Source organism: Notothenia coriiceps, unplaced genomic scaffold (assembly GCF_000735185.1).
Source record: "Notothenia coriiceps isolate Sejong01 unplaced genomic scaffold, NC01 NC01_scaffold00004102, whole genome shotgun sequence".
In the NCBI taxonomy this organism is placed as follows: domain Eukaryota; kingdom Metazoa; phylum Chordata; class Actinopteri; order Perciformes; family Nototheniidae; genus Notothenia; species Notothenia coriiceps.
In genome coordinates, this window is record NW_011336803.1 from 293,583 (window position 1) to 318,094 (window position 24,512).

At 41.0% G+C, this 24,512-nt stretch overlaps 3 protein-coding genes across 4 annotated transcripts in view; 1 reads left to right on the forward strand and 2 right to left on the reverse strand.

Moving 5' to 3' along the window:
• LOC104942032 (helicase ARIP4-like) overlaps positions 1-1,971 on the reverse strand; it is a 55,149-nt gene extending 53,178 nt beyond the window's left edge. Inside the window, exon 1 of the mRNA XM_010767220.1 lies at positions 1,815-1,971. Coding sequence (XP_010765522.1) covers positions 1,815-1,929 — 115 coding nt within the window. The 5' untranslated portion in view covers positions 1,930-1,971. The remainder of the gene's footprint in view (positions 1-1,814) is intronic.
• A 4,306-nt stretch (positions 1,972-6,277) lies between these two features.
• Positions 6,278-10,184, forward strand: LOC104942033 (calcium-binding mitochondrial carrier protein SCaMC-2-A-like). The gene is made up of 5 exons (XM_010767223.1): positions 6,278-6,551; positions 8,180-8,306; positions 8,434-8,521; positions 8,605-8,716; positions 9,984-10,184. The coding sequence occupies exons 1-5, from the start codon at positions 6,390-6,392 to the stop codon at positions 10,167-10,169; spliced, it is 675 nt and encodes a 224-aa protein (XP_010765525.1). The 5' UTR covers positions 6,278-6,389; the 3' UTR covers positions 10,170-10,184.
• A 2,825-nt stretch (positions 10,185-13,009) lies between these two features.
• Positions 13,010-15,593, reverse strand: LOC104942034 (calcium-binding mitochondrial carrier protein SCaMC-2-A-like). Of its 2 annotated transcripts, none has more exons than XM_010767225.1 (5): positions 15,420-15,593; positions 15,216-15,323; positions 14,936-15,103; positions 14,622-14,772; positions 13,010-14,327 (listed from the first exon to the last, which is right to left on the reverse strand). In XM_010767225.1, exons 1-5 carry the CDS (start codon positions 15,546-15,548, stop codon positions 14,146-14,148), a joined length of 738 nt encoding a protein of 245 aa, XP_010765527.1. In that variant the 5' UTR covers positions 15,549-15,593; the 3' UTR covers positions 13,010-14,145. The 2 variants fall into 2 exon arrangements, with proteins under 2 accessions (XP_010765527.1, XP_010765526.1); XM_010767224.1 differs by having other exon boundaries at positions 13,010-14,330.
• Positions 15,594-24,512: the final 8,919 nt, after the last annotated feature.

The following is a 24,512-nucleotide window of genomic DNA, read 5'->3' on the forward strand; positions in this document are numbered from 1 at the left end:
ACTAAACGAAGTGTTTTTATTTATTTATTAAAATTATAATTACAATCCGAAAAAACAGGGGAAGCCTGGCTTCCCTTGGCCTCCAGGAGAAAACGCCACTGGTCTTCAATGGCATTAACACGATAAAAACGATACTGTAGTTAATCCATAGGTTAATATCCAATGTGACTGCGTCCCCTTTGAAATGTTCTGATAATCCATAAGCAATAAAACAGCTTTTCCGTTGCTTGATATTGCTTGCAGGATATTTCTCCCCTCTGCTGCAAGCTAGCATGCGCAGAGACGCCACCTTTTTTTTTTAACATGAGTGTGTGCGGGACGATTTCCCTTGGATTCTATTGGCTCTAACGGTCAGAAAGAGATGTCACATGTCAAAATCGAACAAGGGGGGCCAGAGATATGGAAAATCCACCTAAATGGCCCTAGAAGAGGTTTTCTTTGCTAAATCTGTCTAAAAAGGTCAAATATCACTTGTTTTGCATCAATCTTGATACAGGGTACTTATTATATGTGTTGTACTTTGGATTCCTAAAGCTTTTAGTCTACTAACCCATCATCCAAAGTTAGTTTTCACTATAAGTACAAAATATCTTTTGGACAGACACTATAATTTACATTTTTTTTACCATGTTCAATCTGAATTTTCTTTAAGATTAAAAACCTCTATATTGATTCTGACTTTTCTACATCCAACTCACAGGTTTATCATTACTTTGAGAAAAAAGATTATTAATTTAACCCTTTTAGAAAGGAAGATATGGTCATTTGTTCTGGGAATGTCATTTTCGAGCCTGAAACCTGAAAAACAGGCTTGGGGCCTAACAGGGAAGGGAAATCAAATTGCTGGCATGGAGCGCAGTGAAAAAAAAACTCACAGAAATTTCTGGGAGGAAGGTCTTAAAACTCAAGTTGGTCCTCACAAAGATAGAAGTATGAGAAAAAGTGTTGATATTAAACGCCTCTGCAGTTAAACTAAATTTTAGCTTTATGAATTGACAGTTAATTACTTCAGAGCATGAGATGTTTATTTCAAGCAAATCACCTGAGAAAGCAGTCTGAGTGTGTAAAGAGCGTTACTATGGTAAGTTAAGTTGATGAAATGTGATGCGACGAGTTACCAAGGTGCTCTCTGATCGCGCTGCACCCCCTCCTTTAATCTTTCATTTGAATCTAAGAAACTGTAAATACTAAGCTCCTCTCTACGGGTAATGATGTCAAAGTCATCCAAACACTGACGTCATTGAAAGGTATCCAACTAAAGTTACATTTTACCTCCTACACACACACACACACACTGAGGCCCACAGACGACTCAGCATCTAACACAACAATGATGATTCACTGCGTTATGCAACGCAAACTGGCAACAGAAGAAATGAGAGGAGACGAGGGAGTTTAGAGGAGATCAAAAGGTTCATGTGGAGAGCTTGTCTGGTCTGTAAGTGTCTCTAAAAGGCAGTTTAATATTTTAGGCAGATGAGATATTAGAAGCTTTAGTTAGTGTTGCAAGTAAAGAATGAAATTATAATTGAAGCCAAACTGTGGCAAGCTTCCTAGATGTGTCCTATTATCCTCGTCAGTTGACAGCGTAAGTCTTTTTACCCATAAACCTTTGTTTGGTAGGCTTGTATGGATATAATCAATGCTCACATTATTTCAGATTTAGGCATTTAGTGTGTCAATTGTTATTTGGAGTGCTCATATCTCTGCTAGGCTCATCAGCACTTATTTCAAACATAAATTACTCCATACATCTTTCAATTGCAACCTTAGTTAAAGCGATTATTTGGTCATAAATTACCATTCTGACTCACCAGGTATCCACTCATCTTCATCATCTCCGTCGTTGTCATTGTCTCCATCAGTGATGTAGCAGACCTCCATCCCCCTCTTCCTCCCATTCAGTCGCTCCTCTTCTTCAGCAGACATCCTGACCTGCAGGCTGCTGCTACCTCAGCATGGCCGCACTGCACACCTGAAGCAGAAATACAAGGTGAGGATGAATAGATGACCAAGTACCTGTATAAACACAGAGACACTGATTTAATGAATTTGAATGTATTTGTATTAGCTTGTCCCGGTTGATCTTCAGCCTCGGGTTTGAAGCTTTTCTTCAAAGTAAAAAAGTGCACTTAAATAGAATAAAATAACTGTATTGGCTATGCATTTTATGCTTGGGTAACATTTGTCTTTAGGAAAAATTTTAAGTGGAAAGCTGGAGAAAAAAAAGTTAAATGTTTGGAAAACATTTCATTTTACAAGGCTATTCAAATCTGTTTAGAAAGCTTGAAGACACACTGTTTTTCATTTAGTTTAAGAAGTGTATTCACTCAATTATTCCCTGAATTACGTTGAAGCATGTATAATCCAGTGGCGAACCGTCAGGCCCTTCAAGGTATTCAGAGAATACCCTGGAACACTCAGATAAAACAAACAAAAAATCGATTTAATTATATAAATAAAATTATAGTAAAATAATAAATGAGAATTGTATCCGTGTTTGACTGTAATCTTAACAGTGTTACGTTGATTTGTTTGTCCTTCTCGGACCATGCACTACGCATTTCAGTGGTTTTGTGTTAGAAAAGAAAGCAATCAATCAGATCTGTTTCTGGGTCTCTGGGTAGAATATCCTTCAACCAAGGTATTCTACATCCTTGATCGAAGGCCCTGGCCGTTGCACTGAATGAGAGCGTGCGTTTGGATTGACAGTTTGATCAACCAATCATATATTGATTTGTAGTAAATGGGCGTATTCTTTCAGAGTTTCCCTCAGTTCCAGGGTACTCTAGAAGGCCCGTTATTTCACTGGCTCGAGACAGAGGATCAGATGAATTTCATTCATTTTCCGTTTTATTGTTTTTAACGCTGAAATGGCAAGTAAAACAGGTGAAGATAATAATAATAATAATAAATGGGATTTATATAGCGCTTTTCTAGACCCAAAGACGCTTTACATTATGAGTCAGGTCGACAAACAAAACAAGAACAAAAACAAAAAAAAACAACAAAAAAAAAGATGATGTTGTTCCGGAATTGTTCTGAGTACCCTTTTCAAGACGACAATTCAGTGAAGAGACGGACATTATAACGACGGCGCGGGTGTGCGTGTCTGCAGAAAGTCCAGTTGTGATAGACACGGTTCGCCACTGTAAACATGTCACAGTAGAGGCACAAAAACACAATTATGAACCTGAAAATGTGCACAATATGTTTTTTCTTGTATTTGTGTAATTTGTGTTTTCTCTGGTGGAAATAAAATATATCACATCATTTTGATTCTGTATAAAAACGGTTTACCTCCAGGGTTTTTATATTACTAAAAGATAGGACAGGAGCATATAGCAGGTTCTTTGTGAGAGACGTATCAAAGATCATGACCTGTGGATGAAACACAGAGCTGCAGGTGGACAGGAGGAAATAAACCTCAGAGAGACACAGTGAGAGAGCTCTCAAGACTCTGTGATGCTTGTAAAGCTCCATCTCTCAGCGGCAGGGAAATTACCCTGGTATTATTCACATGCTTTTCTGTCTGCCAGAGTGGAACAACCATAAGCTGGAACCACAGACTGCTGCCGTGCCGTTCATTATCAGCTGCGAAAGCGGCAAAAACAACGTTTTGTTTTGCTTTATAGCACAAAGATATCATTACTAATGTCATAATTCACAGCAGTATTAAAGAAACCTTGACTATAGCAATTTAGAAGACAAAGACTTTCTCCATGCAAATTACACAAATATATAAATCACATGAATTCTCCCAGGCAATGGCCTATAACCACCACCATAAAACAATAATTATCGCTTTTGTCTTCTTGCTTTATTCAAAACAAAGGCTTCAAATAATATTCACCCCGGCGCAGATGAGCCCAGACTCACAGTATCACAGCACGGTTTACCCTTGATCCCCTGCCAGCTCACCTTGCATAACATTACACAGCAGATTACACAACAGGTGACACCAGCCAAATTCACCAATTGGCCTCGGATTGACAATTTCAAAAGCCTCATAAATCTTGACTTTGAGCCCCAATACCTATTTGATGGATTTCAGATTTGTTGTAGAAAGACATTCAAAAAGGTAGAAGTGCTAACTTTTGGAAGATTTGTAATTTGGGACGGCACTGTGCAAGTAGAATGCTTTAGCAGAAATCATCATGCTCTCTTTGTGTCTCATTATATTCCTCTTGTGTTCAAGGGAGTGAAATTAAACTGTGGCTCATTTTCCTGAGAAACCTCCTCAAATCAGCTCAAGGACTGTGTGGAGGACGCACAGTGGATATCATTGCTGCACCACTGATCCTCTTCAAGACAAAATAGATACGGGCTAAGGAAACAAAACCCCTTCTGTCAAAGAGAAGCCCATACTTCTCCATGAGAGTACGTGAAACGAGGTTCAGCTTCTACTTCCTACATTCCCTACAGGGTTTGAACCCTAAAACCATTACAATTAATAACCAACGCAGTCTTCACAAAAGGTCAGAGAACCGGCAAGTACTCACAAACACTATCACATCATATCAAAAGAGCTTGACTAATGTTGTTTTTTAAAATTTTACAAAAAAAACGTTTTCCTTTTAAAGAGGTCCCCTATAGAGAACCGCAGTGACGCGTCGTAAAACCCGGAAGTAAGTTAGCATTTTTAGCACTTCCGGTTCCTTCCTCAAAAAGCAATGCATTTTTTCCATAGGGTTTTGGAAAATAGCTCGAAATAAGGTCTGTGGTTGACACAAATTTAAGAGGTAATTGACGTTTTGTTCTACGACATTAAATACATCAGCAGTGACCCCACTGGGGATTTTTGAAGATTTTACGTGTCTGAAAAAACGATGGTTGTTACCGAATGGCTGAATAGGACTACAGAAATTGTCGAGGCCGTTGTACGTCACGTACAACGGCCTCGACAATTTCTGTAGTCCTATTCAGCCATTCGGTAACAACCATCGTTTTTTCAGACACGTAAAATCTTCAAAAATCCCCAGTGGGNATGTCAAACTGATTTCCCTGACTACAATCTTTAGTTACATGGTGAAACGTTATGCTGCTTGTACTAATTAGACTTATAAGCCACACAGGTTTTAATAGGATGTATTCATTATCTTTACTTATGTTGCGGTCTTTTCAGCAGCGCCATCTCTAAAACGGCGATACAGTCACTACCCATCATTTACATTTCACCGTGACATGGACAAAAATGTAACATCAGCTTACCTCATAGCACGAATCCAGACTCTCCTTTGGGAAACATTGGCCGGGAAACGATAGAACGAGCACGTTCCATGCGAAGACCTGTGGCTGCAACCCGGAGCAAAGCAACAAACCATTGCGTAGCTAACTAGTAGCGCTAGCTTTAGCTAACGTTAGCTAACGAAACGAACTGCCGAGTAAAATTGGAAAATGCTGGTAATTAATTGTTCTATAATTTGTAAAACTACGGTGTTAAAAAAGACAATTTCAAAAATACAGATTCTAATGGTCAGATATATATGTACAGATACTAAAGATATGCATGTACTTGCTTTCAAGCAGAACACAGGGGAAAACAAACTTAGCGGGAGTGTTTACGTGTTCGGCGTAATGACGTACAACGGCCTCGACAATTTCTGTAGTCCTATTCAGCCACTCGGTAACAACCATCGTTTTTCAGACACGTAAACTCTTCAAAAATCCCCAGTGGGGTCACTGCTGATGTATTTAATGTCGTAGAACAAAAAGTCAATTACCTCTTAAATTTGTGTCAACCACAGACCTTATTTCGAGCTATTTTCCAAAACCCTATGGAAAAAATGCATTGCTTTTTGAGGAAGGAACCGGAAGTGCTAAAAATGCTAACTTACTTCCGGGTTTTACGACGCGTCACTGCGGCTCTGGACTTTACTTAATTGTACTTTTTTTTTGCAATACTAAAACACATACTAAACAAAGGTTGGCCCTCCATTACTAACTTATGTTGTGGCCCTGTCTTGTAAATGTAGGGTGTAATCAAATGTATTTTTACATTCTGAATATTTATTATTTCAACAGTAGTTGGGAGATCATGGCATATATACCGCCAATTTGCCCAACTGGCCGCTTCTGCAGCTGTTTGAATGACACTAAGGACTGGATTGGACAATTGTTCACTGCACAAGAATAAGGCGGGACCGAGCCGATCCCCATCAATGGGCGGGCTCAGCGATTGGTCAATAGTAAAATTACGTTTTATGACGCAGGACAGCCAATGATGAAGAGCTATTCCGGGAAGAGGCGTGGCATAGATGATATTCTTCAGAAGCAGGGTGCTTCCTCTTTACCGGCATTTCAGTATTACCCCGTGGAGGAGTGAAACTGACAGAGCTGAGCTATTTATTTATTTATTGTAGTGTATTTTAAGATTTACGGAACCCAAGATGCTCGGCCTGTGCCTTTACGTCCCCTTCTCCAACTCAGACCCAGTTGAGGTGGAATATTTTGAGTCAAATGGACTGCCGTCGGAGTTGAAGTCTCTGTTCAACAAACTGAGCGTGTTCCTGCCTTCACAGGAATTTTCATCCTACAAAAGATGGCGAAAGGTGAGGAAAATGTCCCTGATATCGTTTCATATCTCAACACACAGTCTGTGTAGCTCTACAATCAACAAGTTATTAAGATATTATTACTATGACCGTGACTAGACCTTTATTTCCGGCCGCCGGAAGAATTAGCGTGGGTTTGTGAAAAGCCTTACGACTAGGCCGCAATAGCTGACCGGCTTCAAAAAGAGCTGCGACAGAGCATTTCAAATGGAAAACTTATCGAAAAACAATGCAACAACTATTTATATAATGCTAAACGTAGATATGTGTTATGGTAACTTGCTTTTCGCCTATCCAATGTAATTCACATTCATATGTTTTAATACTGAACTGAACCGGCGCGGGCTAAACATTTTCAGTGAAATTCCACCCTAAAAAAGGAATGTATGCTAATGCTATGACATAGGGTAAGGAAAGTCAGTATTTGCTGCCATTGCCATGTGTGCAATGTAAGTCAAACTATTCAGGTTATGCACTTCTGAACTCAATATTTGTAAAATGCAAAAAAAAAGGTGTATTTCTAATATTGTATTGAAAATATATATATGTTATCCAAACATCCACCCTGAGACCAAAAAGTACATTGGTAGTATATATTAAATAGGTGGTTACAACTTTCCCCTACATACTTGATTAAACTGTGTTCTGCTGTAAATTGCTCCTTTTTAGGGTTAAGAAACTCTTGTTACTTGCACATGAATTACAAATCTGGCACTTTGATTTTGTGATGAAAGGTTCCACTGAGCTTTGACTCATGCACCATCAGCATTCATTTGGTGGTTGACCTATTGCTAAATTGTTAGAAGTTTTAGTTCTTGGGCTCAGCTGAAGTTCACATTGTTGTGCAGCTTGCAATACAGAAACAATCAGTAAACACATTATTTGGTCTGGCAACACCATTTAGCAACATTTGCCTCCAGCAAACTCAACTGCAATCTTTGTGTTTGACTGAATTAGACTTTAGGGAAAAAGGCCCCACATGTAGCAGAGGAATGGCAATACATATTTTACCTGTATGCATGTGTACAGGTAGTAAAATGTGATCTGCAGGAAAGAGCAGGATGTCCTGCATAGTGTGGTTACAGTGTGACAGTCATATGCCTGCACTGTGTGTTAGAAGCAGTGTCAGATATCAGCACTTGACTGCTGGTGTCCTCATCTTGTCTTAGGCTCAGCAGGTTAGCGCTGGATTACAACAGTTGTCTGCCTGTCGTTGATGTCAAACATAGACCAGATCTTACTATCTAATTACCCCCCCACCCCACCTGGTCCTGGGAAACGGACGTCATTCGTCATTCCAGAACACTTTGCAGCTTAGTAAAAGGCCATAGCTCTGTCCAACATGGTCATAACAAGCCACAAGCCAGACACCTTGTCGTAAGGAATGCAGGACTGGCAGTCAGACAGTACATTCCAGAACATGTGACCTGTGTGAAAATATTGTACTACCACACTTAGTTTGCGCCTTTGCCTTTTATAAAACATTTAATTCTTAACCCCCCCGCACCCCCCCCCCGCCCCGCCCCCCCCCCCCCCCCGCCCCCCCCCGCTCTCTCCAACACTGTCATTTTATCCGAAGTTAAGTACCATGTCTCACTGTTGTTCACATATATTTTTCCTTACAGAAAACCTTAAAAAGGGAAGAAAGTAACTCAGGTGGACAGCTGGACTTTGAAGAGTTTGTTCACTATCTACAGGACTACGAGAAAGACCTAAAGCTACTGGTGAAAAGCCTCACCAGCAAGAATACAGGTATGAGGCACTGCCTGACATTGCAAATGTGGCCGTGCTAGCTTGGTGTCACCTTTCACCTTGATAGTAGTTCACTTACATTGTGCGAGACCTTTTCCTTACAACTTGTCTGTGTTCCCTTTTTTAGGCCACGTTGATCCTCAGGAGTTCATGCAGTCCCTCCAGGACCTTGGTGTGCATATTTCCCCGCAGCACGCGGAGAAAGCCCTTAAAAGGTAATTTCATTCATCCGTTTCATCCACTGCAATTGTTCATTGTTGGATAAAGGGACTAAATTATTATTTTTAATTTTTTAAAGCACGGATAAGAACGGAATGATAACTATCGGCAGTAAAGACTGGAGCAACTACCCCGTGGAGGAGAAAACCGAGAACATCCCTGAAATCATCCTCTACTGGAAGCACTCTACGGTAAGTTCAACCAGTTACACATTTAGCCTCCAAAATACCACAGGTAGAGACAGTTGTGCTGTGACAGGGAATATCTGAAGGCACCAGACGTTTCTGCTCTCTGTATCTGTCGTGGGTGATGCATGCATCTTTTGATGACTTATTTTCACAAATCCTTCTCCGGTAAGGCTATCAGGGCGTCCGATCATGGTATCTGGAACTAATCAAAGGGCAGTGTGTTACACCTTCCGTCTGGAAAGAAGTCAACTGAAGAGCTAATTCTCTTAAAGCTCTATCACCACAAACCGTGCGTCAGCAATAAAGCCATATTAAGCTTTGAGAGGCATTGGTTACATTCCTAATGGATTATGTCGAAAGGATTTGTCTGCAGTTATGTAACGCAGAGCAGCGGTCAGTGAGAGCAGGTTGAGATGAAAGTGCTATAGCAGTGCTCCTGCTAAAGGGCAGCGTGATCCTGAGTGTTATTTCAAGGCAGGTCTGTCTAATGAGTCCAGCTGCCTCAACCCTGCACAGAGGAGACACTGACAGGCTGAACTAGGGCCAGGAATAGAGCGGGAGTCACCCCTCCTGGGGGCCAAGCAGTGACTTGTGATTTACAGATGAAACATGAGCTGCTAGGGTCCTTTCCCTCGAAATAAATCTGATATTAAATTGGTTTACGAGACACCTGTATAATCCCCACAGCAAAACCAGTGTGACCGTGTGTGACAGTGAGGCTCCCCATCAGCTGAGTATGGGGAGGCTGTTGATGCCCTCTAATTTGAAATGTGCAATATATAGTTACAAATATAATTTAAGTCAGATTGATAAATCAAAGATACAATTTACCAAATGTATTTGTTGAAGAGGACCAGATATCTAAAGCTGCAGGTTTAATCCGAACCAATTGTGCCTTATGGACTTTACTCCTTTGCCTATGGAGCCTCATTAACATTATAGCTCAGTACAGTACATCAAAAGCAGTACAGCGGGTTCCTTATTACCCACTGCAAGCAATATATTTTGACTTCCACCTGCAGTGTCTCAATGACAGGCAAACAGGTTGAACATTATTGTGGAATGAGGATCTGTTGAATGGTGTGGTGCCAACAAAGATTGAAACTGTGTGGTTTCACTGTTTTGTTTTGCACAGTAAATGTGCAGCTTTCAGTGCGATCTGTAAAAATGAAGCAGCTACAAATGTGTCCTGTGGCCTGCAGTCAGTGGGGGATTAATGGTGCCATTCATCTTCTCTGTACCTAATACTTCATGTATGTTCTGTTGACAGATATTCGACGTGGGGGATAACCTGATGGTGCCCGATGAGTTCACTGTGGAGGAGAAGCAGACCGGGATTTGGTGGCGGCACCTGGTCGCCGGCGGAGGAGCTGGAGCTGTTTCAAGGACCTTCACCGCTCCACTGGATCGACTCAAAGTCATGATGCAGGTAAGACTAAACTTAATCCCAGGTTAAATCTCATTCTAGAAATGTTGATTTAATCAGAAAACTGAAGTTGGGGAAGGTGTTCTTCAATTTTCCAGGCCTTGAGAACTAGACAATTTGTGGGGAAGCTTATGAAAATCTTGCCGTGAGAATTCTCAGCAGCTTGTTGGTAATTTAGCTGGCAGGTGCATCACGCTACAACCCTCAGGCCAAATGTAAAGACTTGAAAATCACTTGATAAATGAAATCAAGGCCTTGAGCCCATTATTAAGCTTATTTCATAAGTGTCCCAATTGATAAGAAACCCAATTGCGAAAGACTGAGTTTCCCAAGCGCAATAAACCAGTTAATGGTTGACACACCGTTTGTGAGGGCAGGGTTCCACAATCCACTGATTAACCGTCAGAGACAGAACACACCAGCGACCAATGGCTGCGCACATTCGGTCATCACACACTCGGCCACGTACACCTTGCCGAAAGCAATGGGATAAAGGTCTACTTCTGATTCAGGATCTGGGTCAATGGCCCCGTTGTGTGTCACTAATGGAAGATTGACTTTGAGCCCCTGGGCCCAGGAGTTCAAAACTTTTAATCTCAATCAGATCTGATCCGATTTTGAAATCCCATTTTTTGTGATCCAGGATCAGACAAGTCGGCCAGATTTTGTCCCTGGAGTTCAAAGCAATTCAGGATAGGATCAGCCTGATCCAGATTACGATTTTTCAAGATGACTAGATCCTGAATATCAGCGCTTTAATCCTACCGATTGCCATCTAGTGGACATGAAAAATAATACAAGGAAGACAAGAGACCACATTGCAGAGACATCTATAATGTCTAATTATATTTTTTTATTTGAAAGGTGATGACAGATGAGGACTTTTTTTTTGTTGAAGATATTTTTACTTTAATCTAAATTACATTTGTGATTGACAATCTTTGCTGTGATACTTTTATGAGCATAAACATTTATGTCATCAACATTTGGTTGAAAACAAAATAGGCCACCACAAACGTGAGCAAAAATGGAAAAAATAAAATGTATTTCCCATGAAGGCTAAAAATTGTGTATTATTTCAGTTAACAAACTTTGCCATCTTATTTAAATTGAAACATATTTTAAAATAAATTGTACAGTACATTTTGCTCTGGTAATCCACTGGAAATCCACCCCTCTGGTGGGATCAGGGTAATCCAGTTTTTAGGGATCAAACTGATCCCAATCCTGTNGGACACGAGCGGCTAATGTGTGAGTTTTTGTTTAATCTGATTCTGTGCAAAAACTAATAATCCACCAAAATCAATGTTGTTGCTAATCTCTGACATATCCAAGACTGTGATACAAAAAAAGCCGACCCCCCCAACATTCATTATATGGAAAATAACTGCCTTTTTGTGCATGTTTTTAAACTGGCAGTTCAAGGGTTAAAATCCTGACCATAAGTTAACATTTGGTATTTTTGATCAGGACTGAAGTTGATTGAAAGATTTAACCCCAAAAAGTTTTAAAAAATATTAACCTGTTGTCATTTTACAGCAGTTTTTGGAAGTGGACATTTTTGTCCCGAATGACTAATGTGTGAGTTTTTTGTTTAATCTGATTTTGTGCAAAAACTAATATTCAACCAAAATCAATGTTGTTGCTAATCTTTGACATATCCAAGACTGTGATAAAAAAAAAAAGCCAACCCCCCCAACATTTATTATATGGAAAATAACTAATTTTCTCTGTTTTCATCATGAAAAAAAACAGCGGTTTCAAGTATTCAAAATGGCATTTAAAGGGTTAAAATTCTGAAAATGATTACATTTTTGATATTTTCTATTAGGGCGGAAGTTGCTTTACAGATTGAACCCCAAAAAGTTGTGAAAAAAACCGCAGTCGATTTGTTACACAGTGAATTAAAGACTGATTTGAAAAATTGAAATTCCAAAATAGATCGAGAAAATAGCCTTGTTACAAAAAATCAGGCCATTTACACCAACACAACCAAAGTTATTGCAAAATGAAAAGTGAAAAATGACCCATATGGACAAAAACGTCCACAGTGATACCAGAGGGTTAAAAGCCCTAGTGGTAAATCGCGATGCTAGTAGTTTCAGATAAGTTGTATTAGTCTAAAATGTAATGAACTTACCGGTGTTGTGCAGGAACAGTATGAGGGTAATGACCCAGGTGAGCAGGGTGTGTGTGGCCCGGACCAGAAACCCGGTCCGGAACATGTTCTGCCCCATTTTAAATATCTTTCATTAGCACCGCTGCTGGTGCTAACTAGCTAGCCTGTTTAGGAACAACATAGTTATTTTATAATAAGACCAATACATACATCATAAATCCCATGTTAACCATGTTAGACAAATAACTATGCAGTCCATAGAGTTATAATGTATCTAGTGAACGTAATATACGAGCATTTTATATATTTTATTGATCTCTGGTTCTATGTTATCCATCCTGTTGTTGCATCTTGTACGGTAGCCTGCGTGGGACATATAGGCGAACCGTGCGCAATGAAGGAAGTCAAACGTTTTTTTTACGGATATAAACAAATAAATCTGCAAAAATAATTATATTGTTATACGTCTAGCTCTGGATATTAGTAAAATTAAGGAACCTCTCCGAGTTCATATCTTAGACGAGTTACTACATTATATGGTTTATTAAATTATATATGTTTGTATTATATCCCTAAAAGAATGTTTTAAAAATTGTGTTCAAATGAATATATTAAACTTGTACGAGTGGCTGCTGAATGCAGGAATAACGTAGCTTGTTGTTGAGGTGAAACTGTAATAGTAATGTGATACAAATCCTAAATCTACATCATTCTGCACCAACAAAAATGAAGACATCAGACTCAGTATTACAAGAATTTGCATTTATTTGCATCAAAATTGTCCAATAAAACAAGACTAAAACGAATTCTTTACAAAAGAATAATTAAATCTTAATACCTGGATTGATATGACATTCATTCAGAGGCCCTTCCAGCATCGATTAAAGTGCATTATGTCACCCATCTTTTTTTAAAGCCCTGGTTTTTCTTAGTGAACATGTAGTGAAACAAAAAAACATTGGCTTTGTGTGCTTTTCTGTGAATTAAACAATAATCTGCCCGTAACCTGAGGTGAACATTAAGACCTTTATACCTTGAAAACGGGTAAGAACATCTACACAAGTTAACAGACATAATCTGAAACAGTTTAAACACACACACACCACAATGTGTGTGTGTGTGTTTAGCGTTTCAAAGGCGCATGTTAAGGCTGTCTCTGGTGTTAGTTTTCACCCTGAATACAATCACTGCATTTATAAAGGTCGTACATTTGGCTCTCCAGGATCACGCAGCATTGTACCTCCTTTCCTAGACATTCAAAACAATAAATATTGCAGACTGGCATTCAGGAAATCTGCTCATCCATTCATTGATTCATTCGGGAGAGGGATGGAGAGATCAAACTCACGTGTGCAAAGTTCTCTTGGTCAAGAACACATTTCTTCCTATAGGCAGAATGGTTGAATAATGAAACTGCTTATTAATGCTATCTGCCATCTAAAGTTACTCGTAATTGGAGTTTTTCCCCCCCAGAGTTGCATAACACAAATGCTGGTGAACGGCCCAGAGCTTGCAATCACACTACTATGAAAAAAAGCTGTCACAGGCACCAAACTGCAGGGAGAATATAAGCATTTGGTCCTCCAATAGCTGATCACCCACATCCATCATTTTTCTCATTTCAAGTTATTTAAAAAAAATTAAATAAAAATAGCAGCAGTTTACAATACCGACAACATGAGCTCACAGAGTCCATATCCTCCACCTGTTCAACTTAAGTGTCCTTTCTCGTCTTTCATATTCAGACAGACATTCACAGAATGAGATCGCTACAGGAACCAAAAGGCCCCTGGGTTCCCCTAGCAGGAGCGGTATGGGAGGGAGAGTGGGTGAGGGTCACTTGTCACAGGAATCTTCAGAAGTGTCCTGACGATGAGAGGGTGAGCTTCAGCGGGATTTCACCCCAAGCTGTGTCTTCAAATGCTCGTACACCACGTAGCTAATGCTAACGGCAGGGATGACTTTGAGGAAGTTGGGGGCGAGGCCCCTGTACAGCCCCGTCGGGCCCTCGGTCTGCAAGATCTGCCTGAAGAGACCGGACATGGTCATCTGCTGGCTGCCCTCCACTGCTGCTGTAAAAAAGGTACAAAAGAAAATAGTTACACACAATGCAAGAAACAAAATGGTGAGGAATAAATAAATGGGAGATAGTGATCATTTTAGATCTTGAAATGAGGACATTATCTGAACCATCTTCATTACCTGAGAAACATAAAAGTAAGTGTAGTCCTTTAAGAAGCTGATACTTCCTTAAGATAATTGTTTACGCATTTAAAAAGGAATCTGTTCTACATTCTTATCTGCACAATACTTTTTGGTATGAGCAAAGCTATGACTAAGGTGCAGTCTTTCAGGAGCCTCACCTTGTGCTTGCATGCGGGTGCGGACCAGAGCCAGAGGGTAACTGGCGAGCTGACCGCAGGTGCTTGACACAGTGCCACAGGCCAGCAGGACCAGCACGCCGGGGTCGCTGCTGTTGGTGCCGTACTGCTGCAGGTATCTGTTCTTCAGCGTCTGAGGATGGAGTAGAAAGAGATGAGGAAGAGACACTAGCATGTTCTTAGTACAATGTCCTTTGGTATGCGTTAAAGAGGTTACCGATAAGATATGAACATTCTTAGGGATAGAAGCAGACCCACAGGTCTAACACTGCAGGAGTGCCTATAGTACTGCTCACCTCGTACACTGCCAGGTCGATGCCTGCGTAGGGGATGATGCCCAACATGTTGGGAATATAGCCTTTATAAAAAGCACTGAGTCCTTCTCTCCTGAAAATCTGCTTGGCACAGTCTGAGATACTCGAGTACTGCCCGGTCTTCCTCAGAGCAAGGCGGGTTTTCAGGACCTGAGGGACAGAAAAAGTCAGTTCCGTTTCATTATAAAGTCTTGAGAACTCCTATATACAGTTTCCAGTTGGCTTTTTATTTTAGAGTGGATGTAATTAAGCTGGTAATCACCTCCATTGGGTAGATAGTGCTCTGTGCGAGCACTCCGGCCAGAGACCCTGCAACAAATCGATCCAAGATCCCCAGAGTCTGCTTATCGTTACAGATCAATTTTTTTATCTGCACAAGCCGATAGAGAAAGAAAAACACATTAATACAGGACCATAAGCATCATCATTTATTCATTTTAGGCAAAGGTAAAGCCACTCATCATACCTGCTCATACGCCATGAACTTTAGGGCCGTCTCCGGGGCGATTTTGATGATGTTCACACCATTTCCTCGCCACAATGACTTCATACCACCCTCTCTGATCATCTGCATCATCCCGGTCATGATGCACATGTTGTTGGTTCGGGATCCATAAACCTGAAGGGGAAGAAATTATAATTGTTATAGTCTTAAAAGATCTGATGTGATTTAACTGGAACTTAGAAAATGACAATTGCTATTTGGGATGTATTGGTCCAAAACTAGGCATGTTCTATTAATCGTTGGGAGAAGGCCAAAGCAAATCAATCCTAATCAACAGGGCCCAGGAGTTCAAAACTTGTAATCCCTATCTGATCAGATCAGATTTGGATCTTGGGGAGTTCAAAACCAAAAAACAGGATTAGGATCACTTTGATATCCGATCAGATCAGGAAATCCAATCAAAGCTTTAATCTGGATCAAATCTTCAAAATGGGTAGTTCAAACCGACAACACAGGATTGGGATCAGTTTGATCCCAAAAAACTGGATTATCCTGATCCCTGGTGGGATCAGGATAATCCAGTTTTTTGGGATCAAACTGATCCCAATCCTGTGTTGTCGGTTTGAACTACCCATTTTGAAGATTTGATCCAGATTAAAGCTTTNAGAGAGTCGTTATGACCTGTAAGGTCGGCTCCGGCGCAGGGAACCAAACCCCCATTAAAGCTCCGACGTGTACCCATCTGGAAGCGGAGGAAGTTTGGCGGGTGTTACGAAACGCGCGTCGCCTGTTAAATGGGTTTTTAGACACCGCCTTTTACATTCCGCCCCCCGCCTTCAGCGGCACTCGATGACGTAGCATCCTTGAAATATTGGCTTGGAAGCCAGTTTCCTCGAGATTGAGAAACGGCCACAGTTTGGGCTCTGAAGAGTTTAAGGACTTGTTAGTGGAACAGAAACTGAACAGACTAGGACAGTTACAGAAATCAGTGTGGCTGTCAAAGCACTCCCAGCTGTTGCTATGCAGTAGATGGACTAGAAGTGGAAACAACATTTTATTTGTCCATATAAATAAAAACTGGTTTAATTCAATATATTGGGTCAAATCATTGATTAACTTAGTAATAAGCGGGATAATGTGCAGTAATCCGGTCAATATGGCGAAAGGAACCCTGAGTGATCAGGATCTGTCATTCAGGATGTTTTCACTATTCTGAATTGTTATAGCAACACAATTGGGAACAATTAAGGCATAAAGGCAATAGTGCAAACCCAGCAGCTGGAAACAGAGCTACAAGCTGGAGCTGCTGCTACACTTCCTCTCTCTTTCTGTTCTGTGGAGGGGCTCTGTGGCTCCCTGTAGGAAGGCTTAGGGTCGGACAGCTCAAGGGTGTTGTGGCTTGGCCTTGGCCAGGCCTTGATTTCATTTCATGAGCAAGTTGAAATATTACATTGGCATGTCAATTATTTAACACTGAAGACACCGTCTTGGAATAGTTGTTTTTGTAGCTGTGATGATGATGTCCCTGCTATACTCTCCTACTGCCTAACAGCAGTAATTTCTACAACATATTGTGAATGTGATTTTTTCTTTTTACAAGCATTGGGGGAGCAGCAGTTGCTCAGTATGTAGGGACTTGGCTTGGGAGCTGGGTAGCAAACCACCACACTGCCCCCCAACCCCGGGCCTCTGCAGCCCACTGCTACTCACACAGGAGAAGTTAAATGTACAGTCTAAATCTTACTGTGTGCGGTCTGCATGTGTGACAATTAAAACACAGTACTGACTTCCTGTTTCTCCACCAAACTAACTATACTACTGACAATTAACCTGCTACTGATCCCTTTACATCCACTCATTACAAAAAGATTACACTGATATAGAACTTGCTTTTGACAAAAGTGCAAATGAAATCATTTGGTAAGAATAGGACACACCTTAACTCTCTCTCCCCCCCTTCTCTCCCAACATGCACGCACGCACAAACGCACACACACACACTCTCTCTCTCTTCTTTGGACAAGTTGTAGAGGGGCGGGGCTCTGGTGTCCATAGTAACAATGCTCAGAGCAGGACACAGGGACAGTCCCCGCTCTTCTTTTTCCCTGTGTGATGAGCTTGGGGCGGAGGACTCTCCATCTCCTGAAACTTTCTGTGGACGAAGAATATAAATAGAAAGATAGGAATGAGTCTTTCTAAAGTTGACTCCCTGATCATGTGTGTGGGGGTGCCCCCTTGATATTACACAGTGTAATTTGATTGAATTTTGATATACTGAATATTAATAAATGCAGGTTCAAACAGCTTAATAAGGTCTAAGTAAGAAGAATCTTAGCATTAAACTGTATAGTCCCGTACTGTAGCCACTGTTTTCTGCTGGTAGCTGAGTCTGTAGACTTGGCTTTGGAACCAGATGATCGCTGGTTCAAGTCCGTGAGCAAGGTGCTCCCCAATGCAGAGGTCAAATGTTACTATGTGTGTGTCCATGAACATGTGTGTAACCAGTAAAGAGGGTTCCATGTATATTCATCAATTCTTTTTATTATTAATCAGATTGTAAGGTAAGACCATTTTGGATGCTGAAGACTGGAGTAAACACTAAAGGGTCCTGATCAGTAACCCAAACTCAGCCCAGGACCCAGGAGATCAGGATAGCATCCAGAGACATCTATAATGTTTAATTATATTTTTTTATTTGAAAGGTGATGACAGATGATGGACTTTTTTTTATTTGAAGATATTTTTACTTTAATCTAAATTACATTTGTGATTGACAATCTTTGCTGTGATACTTTTATGAGCATAAACATTTATGTCATCAACATTTGGTTGAAAACAAAATAGGCCACCACAAACGTGAGCAAAAATGGAAAAAATAAAATGTGTTTCCCATGAAGGCTAAAAATTGTGTATTATTTCAATTATTACTGTATTAGTATTATTAACAAACTTTGCCATCTTATTTAAATTGAAACATATTTTATCCTGTTTTTTGGTTTTGAACTTCCCAAAATCCAAATCTGATCTGATCAGATAGGGATTAAAGGTTTTGAACTCCTGGGCCCTGGAGTTTCAACATTTTAATCCCTTCTGATCAAATGAATCATTTATATCACCTTTCATTAAAAAAAATAATTAAACATTATAGATGTCATCTGCAATGCTGGTCTCTTGTCCCCATCCTTGATATATTTTTCTTGTCCACCCCTACAGATGGCCGATCAGAAAGGATTAAATGCACGATATTCAGGATCCAGTCACTTTCCCCTTAAAAACGTAACCTGGGATCAGGCCGACCTATCCCTGAATTGCTTTGAACTACAGGCGACAAAATCTGACCCGACTTGTCTGATCCTGGATCACAAAATGAGATTTCAAAATCCGATCGGGTCTGATTGAGATTAAAAGTTTGAAAACTCCCTGGGACACAGACCTTTCAAGGCATTAGAAACAACTTATGTTTAAAGAGAATGTAACAACTACATATTTTCGATTTTATCAAATATAACATAAAAGCTAATACCATTCTTAAGCTAACACAGTATTAATATATGTATTTATAATAAATCAACATCAAAACACAATCAAGGACCTCATTCGAGTAATAGATTTCATGCTTCAAGACTTTAAAGACACGCAGACACCTGTTCAACAGACGAGTTTGGAGAGACATCACGCCAAACAATATCAACAACAACAACGACCACGATAGAATATACAGACACAAGAACAATCAATATACCACTAAGGCGTCTGACGCATAACCTGAGAACCAGATACACATCTGGTGCCGCCTGGGCACCATACCCAGAACTGACACACTCAACACATCAACGCCTACCCAGAGACACTCCTTCACTCCCTGATCCCATGAGGAAAGGCTTTTTTTAACAAATATGGAGGATATAATTCATGGGCATGGCGAGCCTTATTCCCTGCAGAACACCAGCATGGCTCTACGCGTAATGGTTAGGCCTTGGTAGCGCCAGGCCCACTTTATGCGCGTTTCCATTACACAGTTTACCAAATTGGGGCCAGTAACTATAGTAACGGAGTGTAGGCGGGGCGATCTGCCTGTTTGGCGGAGCGGAGCAAGCAGCGCGTAAAACTACCCGTGACATCATCATTCAATGCGAACCACAAAACCAAAACATCCGCCGTTAGCTGTTAGCACTCAGAGCTCACAGCTCTCATATCTGTTTAGAAACTAGAACAAAAGTGTAAAACAAGTACAAACCACAGACACAGTCGCTGGTTATTTATGTCTGTAGGCGTGTTGTGAGTGTGGACGGAGCATATACAACGTTGCTTAGCTGATCGATCCGATCTCCATTCAGAAAACACGCATTTAAAAGATTTTTTCGCGGCTGCCGTCGTGTCGTTGCACACCAGGTATCAGTATGTTGTCTGACTGCTCGGCATCATTTTGAAACACGTGTATGTACAATTAAATCACGGTAAAATATGTTCATGTTTGTTGAGTTTCGTAGCCCCCCCTTGCCAGCGATTCTCTCTGACCATTCAGCATCGAGAGTGTTTACCTCTCTAGTGATAGCATCATTTCAGCCCACGGTGTTGGCCGGTGAAAGGAACCTCAGATTTGGAGGGCCAGCAAAAAGGTGAAAAAGTAGCCCTGATCCGGAACTACCTCCGTGCTACCTGCGGCAGTGGAAAAGCGCCATAAGTTAGCTTTCCTCAAACACAACATAACTCAAAAGAAACTAAATCTAACAGGTTACTGTTGCTGTTGGAGTAGGAGGCCATACAAAATTTGTTTGCATTAACCGATTATTTATGGAGTATTAGTTGATGTCTGTAAAATAATGACACCAACAGTTATTAGATTGGTTCCATATAACTAATTTAACTACAATTAAGCCATTGCTGGCAAGGTTCGTGTTTGTCCACTGCTCACACAGAGAGCCTTCACCGAGAGGCAACTCACAAAATCAGGTAAAGAAAGTTACCCAGGTAGCAGAAACAGACCAGAGAATGTAACTGCAAACTTATCCGAGCAAAAGAGCCCTGTTGATGGAGGAGGAGAAAAAAAGGCAGCAGAGAAAGGTATAAAAATGTTCCCTACAAACTACATCAATAAAAGCAACAACCTTCTATTACTGAAAAGTCTTTATTTACAAGTGTTAAAAGTAAGCAGGGACACCAAACCAACTGAGACCGTCTGTCCGCCCTCATCTACGCACACACATGTAGCTAACACACGTACAACACACACCTACACACTGTAACAACAACGCACACTACACAGCTGAACAACACACACCTACACACTGTACCTACACCACCTACACACGTACCACACACACCTACAATCATCTGTACCTACACCACGCTACACACTGTACATACACACATACACACTCGTACCACACACACCTACACTGTACCACACACACCTACACACGTACAAACACACACCTACACCTGTACCACACACAGCCACCTACACACTGTACAACACACACACTGTACAACACACACCTACAGGTCCTCAAGCATATAATATATTATCAGGCACGTCAGCCATTGTGTATTGTATTATGTGAAGCACAAATGGTTTAGAAAAATAATCGACTTTGGATAATTCTACAAACTAGAGCATACAAAGTAAGATGTCGTTTAGGCCTGTTATGATACAGGTGCGATCTCAATAAAGTAGAATGTTTGGAAAAGTAATTGATTCATTATTCATATCACTACAGAGACTGGTTATACCCCCCCTCTCTGGCACTAAACAAGGGAAATGAATTAGGGGGGCCCGGGGCAGCCAAAAGTTTATTTACAAGTATTAAAGTAAGCAAGAGGACACAAACCACTGAGACCCGTCTGTCCTGCCTCAATCCAGAGACATCACAACACCGACCGCCACTCACTGTTCGAACCGCTGCCGCCGGTCAGACAAGTTCAGGTTCCAATAAAAGTCACCGGCACCAACAGACTGAAGAACAAGCTTCTTTCCCAGAGCTGTGGCCTCGATCCACCCATCCCCTTTCCCAACCACAAAACTCACTAGAACTTTGAACTTTGAACATGCACACTGCAAACAGACTACGGGGCCCAATCAACAGACTGCACCAAAAATCCAATCTATTTATTTGTAGATATTATTAAGTACCAACGGTATTTTCTTTCTAGGAGCTACCCCTACATAGCGCACACTGGCAGCTTCTTTATTAAATAAGTCTTAAAAATGTATGTCCCATTTCGGCTAAAGAGCGAAGTGGCTTTAAGTGATGACCCTGATTATGCCTACTATCTCTTGCTTTTATGGATGGGTCCTTGTTATGTACTCAGGAGAGAGCCAACTGAATTCGTGTACTGATGTGTGATGAAAATAAGATATTCTATTCTATCATTACGCACACACCATGCAGCTACACACGTACAACACACACCTAGAAAAGTTAATTGATTGTCATTAATTCATTCAAAAAGTGAAACTCATAATTTATATGGATTTCATTACACACAACAGTGAAATATTTCAAGGCTTTATTGTTTGAATCTTGATGATTACGGCTTACACGCTAATGAAAAACCCCAAAAATCAGTATTTCGAAAAATTGAATATGTGAAAAAAGTTCAATATTGAACTCACGGTGTCACACTCTAATCAGCTAATGAACTCAAACCACCTGCGCAAGGTTCCTGAGCCTTTAAATGGTCCTCTCAATCTGGATCAGTAGGCTTCACAATCATTGGGAAGACTGCTGACTTGGACAGTTGTCCAGTAACAGTCATTGACCGCCCTCGCACAGGAGGGTAAGCCTCAAAGGCCATTGCAAAGAAGCTGGCTGTCACCAGATGCTGTATCCAACCATAATCTAGAAAAGTTGGCGAGTGGAAGCCGGCCCAAAAGTCGGCGTAGCAAACACGTGCACCACAGCATACAGGATAACCGCCTTTACGAGGATTCGTCAAGCAAAAGGCCACTCAAACCATTGGGGGAGCTTCACAAGGAGTGGACTGAGGCTGGATCAGTGATCAACGAGCCACCACGCACCAGACGGAGCCAGGACATGGCTACAACTGTCGCGCAATTCCTCGTGCAGAGCCAGCTCCTTGAACCAGAGCAACGTTCAGAGCGTCTAACTGGGCGAAAGGAGAAAAATAACATGCGCTATTGCTCAGTAGTCCAAAGTCCCTTTTTCAGATGCAAGTACATTTTGCATTTCATTTGGAAATCAAACAAGCTCCCGGAGTCCCTGAGTGGAGAGGCACCACACCAAGGTTGCTTGAAGCCAGTGTGAAGTCTCCACGGCCAGATGATGGTTTGGGCGAGCCTCATGCATCTGTCTGGTGTGGTCCACTGTGTTCTGTAAAGTCAAAGTCAACTCCAGCCGTCTACCAGGAGATTGTAAGAGCACTTCATGCTTCCTTCTTCTGACGAAGCTTTAGAGATGCTGATTTTCCATTTTCCCAGCAGGACTTGGCACCGTGCCCACATACTAAGCACCTGGTTTAGTGGCCATGGAGATACTGCGCTTGGATTGGCCCAGCAACTCGCCTGACCTGAATGCTACTAAGAATCTATGGGGCAGGGGACGGCACAGACATTTGGGAGGGGTTATTGCTCTAAAACTCGACAAGGGCCTCCCCCCGGAAAAAACACAAGAACTTGAAAAATTGTAACTTGTTTTAATGTAAAATGAAACCAAAACGATTATGTACATCCACTACATGAACAGTAATTCCACATCTCATAACAAAATAAGCTCAAGGCGAGCTACGTTGCATTCGGTGACTTGATTTAAAAATGAAAACCAGGAACATTTTTGTTTGCCGTCCATATCTCATCAAAAATATCTAATTTAGTACATTAAAGACAAATGGAAATTCTGTTCAAATAGTTTGACCATTGTAACTGCTGTGCAATCCAGAACATACGATACAATAGGGCCTCTAAACTAAGTACCTTAAATAATACTCCTAATTAAGAAACGCCGTTCATACGCATTATTCTTATCATTCTTATGAGCGCAGTAAACGGTAAGGTAATCTAGATTACTTATTTATTTAGTATTCCATAACGTAGTAACAGAGATGGTCAACGAAAGTGGGTAGAGACATGGCCAGAAACCCTACAATGAAGCGGGACATTGAACTGTTCTCCATGAGGAGGGCAATCAGAAAAGAAGAGCGAGCGGCCCCGTGTGAGGGATTTACAGATGAAAAGACACTAGAAAGACAGAAGTCACAATACAGCGAAGTTGGTTATATTTCGGTTGGTTCCTTTTGTAAGAACCCGACGGTTACAAGAGGAGAGTAAGTCCTTGGTTGTTCCCTTATACCCCTAACTGCCATGAGACAACTCAAAATCAAGGTTTCAAAAATTCGACCACTGGAGGTGGTCTTAACGCACCGGCAGATGACAGCGCTGACTAAGTTGTGTTTCCCGCAGCGAGGACGCGACAATAACGGCCACAACAGAAAAAACAAAAACAAACTCTCGCTCTCTCAAAAAGAGGCAGGTCAGCCAAACGGGCCTTTGACCTGGGCAAACATTAGCACGTACTGGCACGTCCCATGCTACGGGGTTATTGTCAAGAGGAGAGAGAGACACGAGACCCAAAAATGTCAGACGAGGCTGAAGGCCGCTATCAAAAGCAACCAGGGCTTCCATCACACTCAGCCAAGTGCCACCAGGCTGATCGCCTAACATGCCACCGCCGCATTGATGCAGTCATTCATTGTAAAAGAGGCCCACCAAGTACTGAAGTGCATACACAGAACATCTTTCAGAAGGCCCGACATTTCTGTATTAAAACTTTTTTATGTATGGTCTTATGTAATTATTCAGATTTCTGAGATACGATGTTGGGTTTTCATTAGCTGTAAGCCGTATCACCTGAGATTAAAGACAAATAAAGGCTTGAAATATTTCACTTTGTGTGTAACTGAATCCATATAATATCATATGAGTTTTAACCTTTTGAATTGAATTATAAATAACTTTCCACGATTTCTAATTTATTGAGATGAAACCTTGTATATTACTGAGTGAAATATAATTAGTACACACTGCTCTCTTTTGCACCGGACCTCAGCAGCTGTTCTCACTGTAAACATTGCGTCGCGATTAAAGCCAGTTAATAA

Excerpts from the sequence above, each read along its gene's own strand:
- LOC104942033 (XM_010767223.1), top strand. The coding sequence starts at position 6,390 with ATGCTCGGCCTGTGCCTTTACGTCCCCTTCTCCAACTCAGACCCAGTT. Across the intron at positions 6,552-8,179 it reads CCTACAAAAGATGGCGAAAG|AAAACCTTAAAAAGGGAAGA; the intron begins GTGAGGAAAATG and ends TTTTCCTTACAG. Across the intron at positions 8,717-9,983 it reads TCTACTGGAAGCACTCTACG|ATATTCGACGTGGGGGATAA; the intron begins GTAAGTTCAACC and ends TTCTGTTGACAG.
- LOC104942034 (XM_010767224.1), bottom strand. The coding sequence starts at position 15,548 with ATGTGCATCATGACCGGGATGATGCAGATGATCAGAGAGGGTGGTATG. Across the intron at positions 15,104-15,215 it reads GCACTATCTACCCAATGGAG|GTCCTGAAAACCCGCCTTGC; the intron begins GTGATTACCAGC and ends TCTGTCCCTCAG. Across the intron at positions 14,773-14,935 it reads TCGACCTGGCAGTGTACGAG|ACGCTGAAGAACAGATACCT; the intron begins GTGAGCAGTACT and ends CTCCATCCTCAG.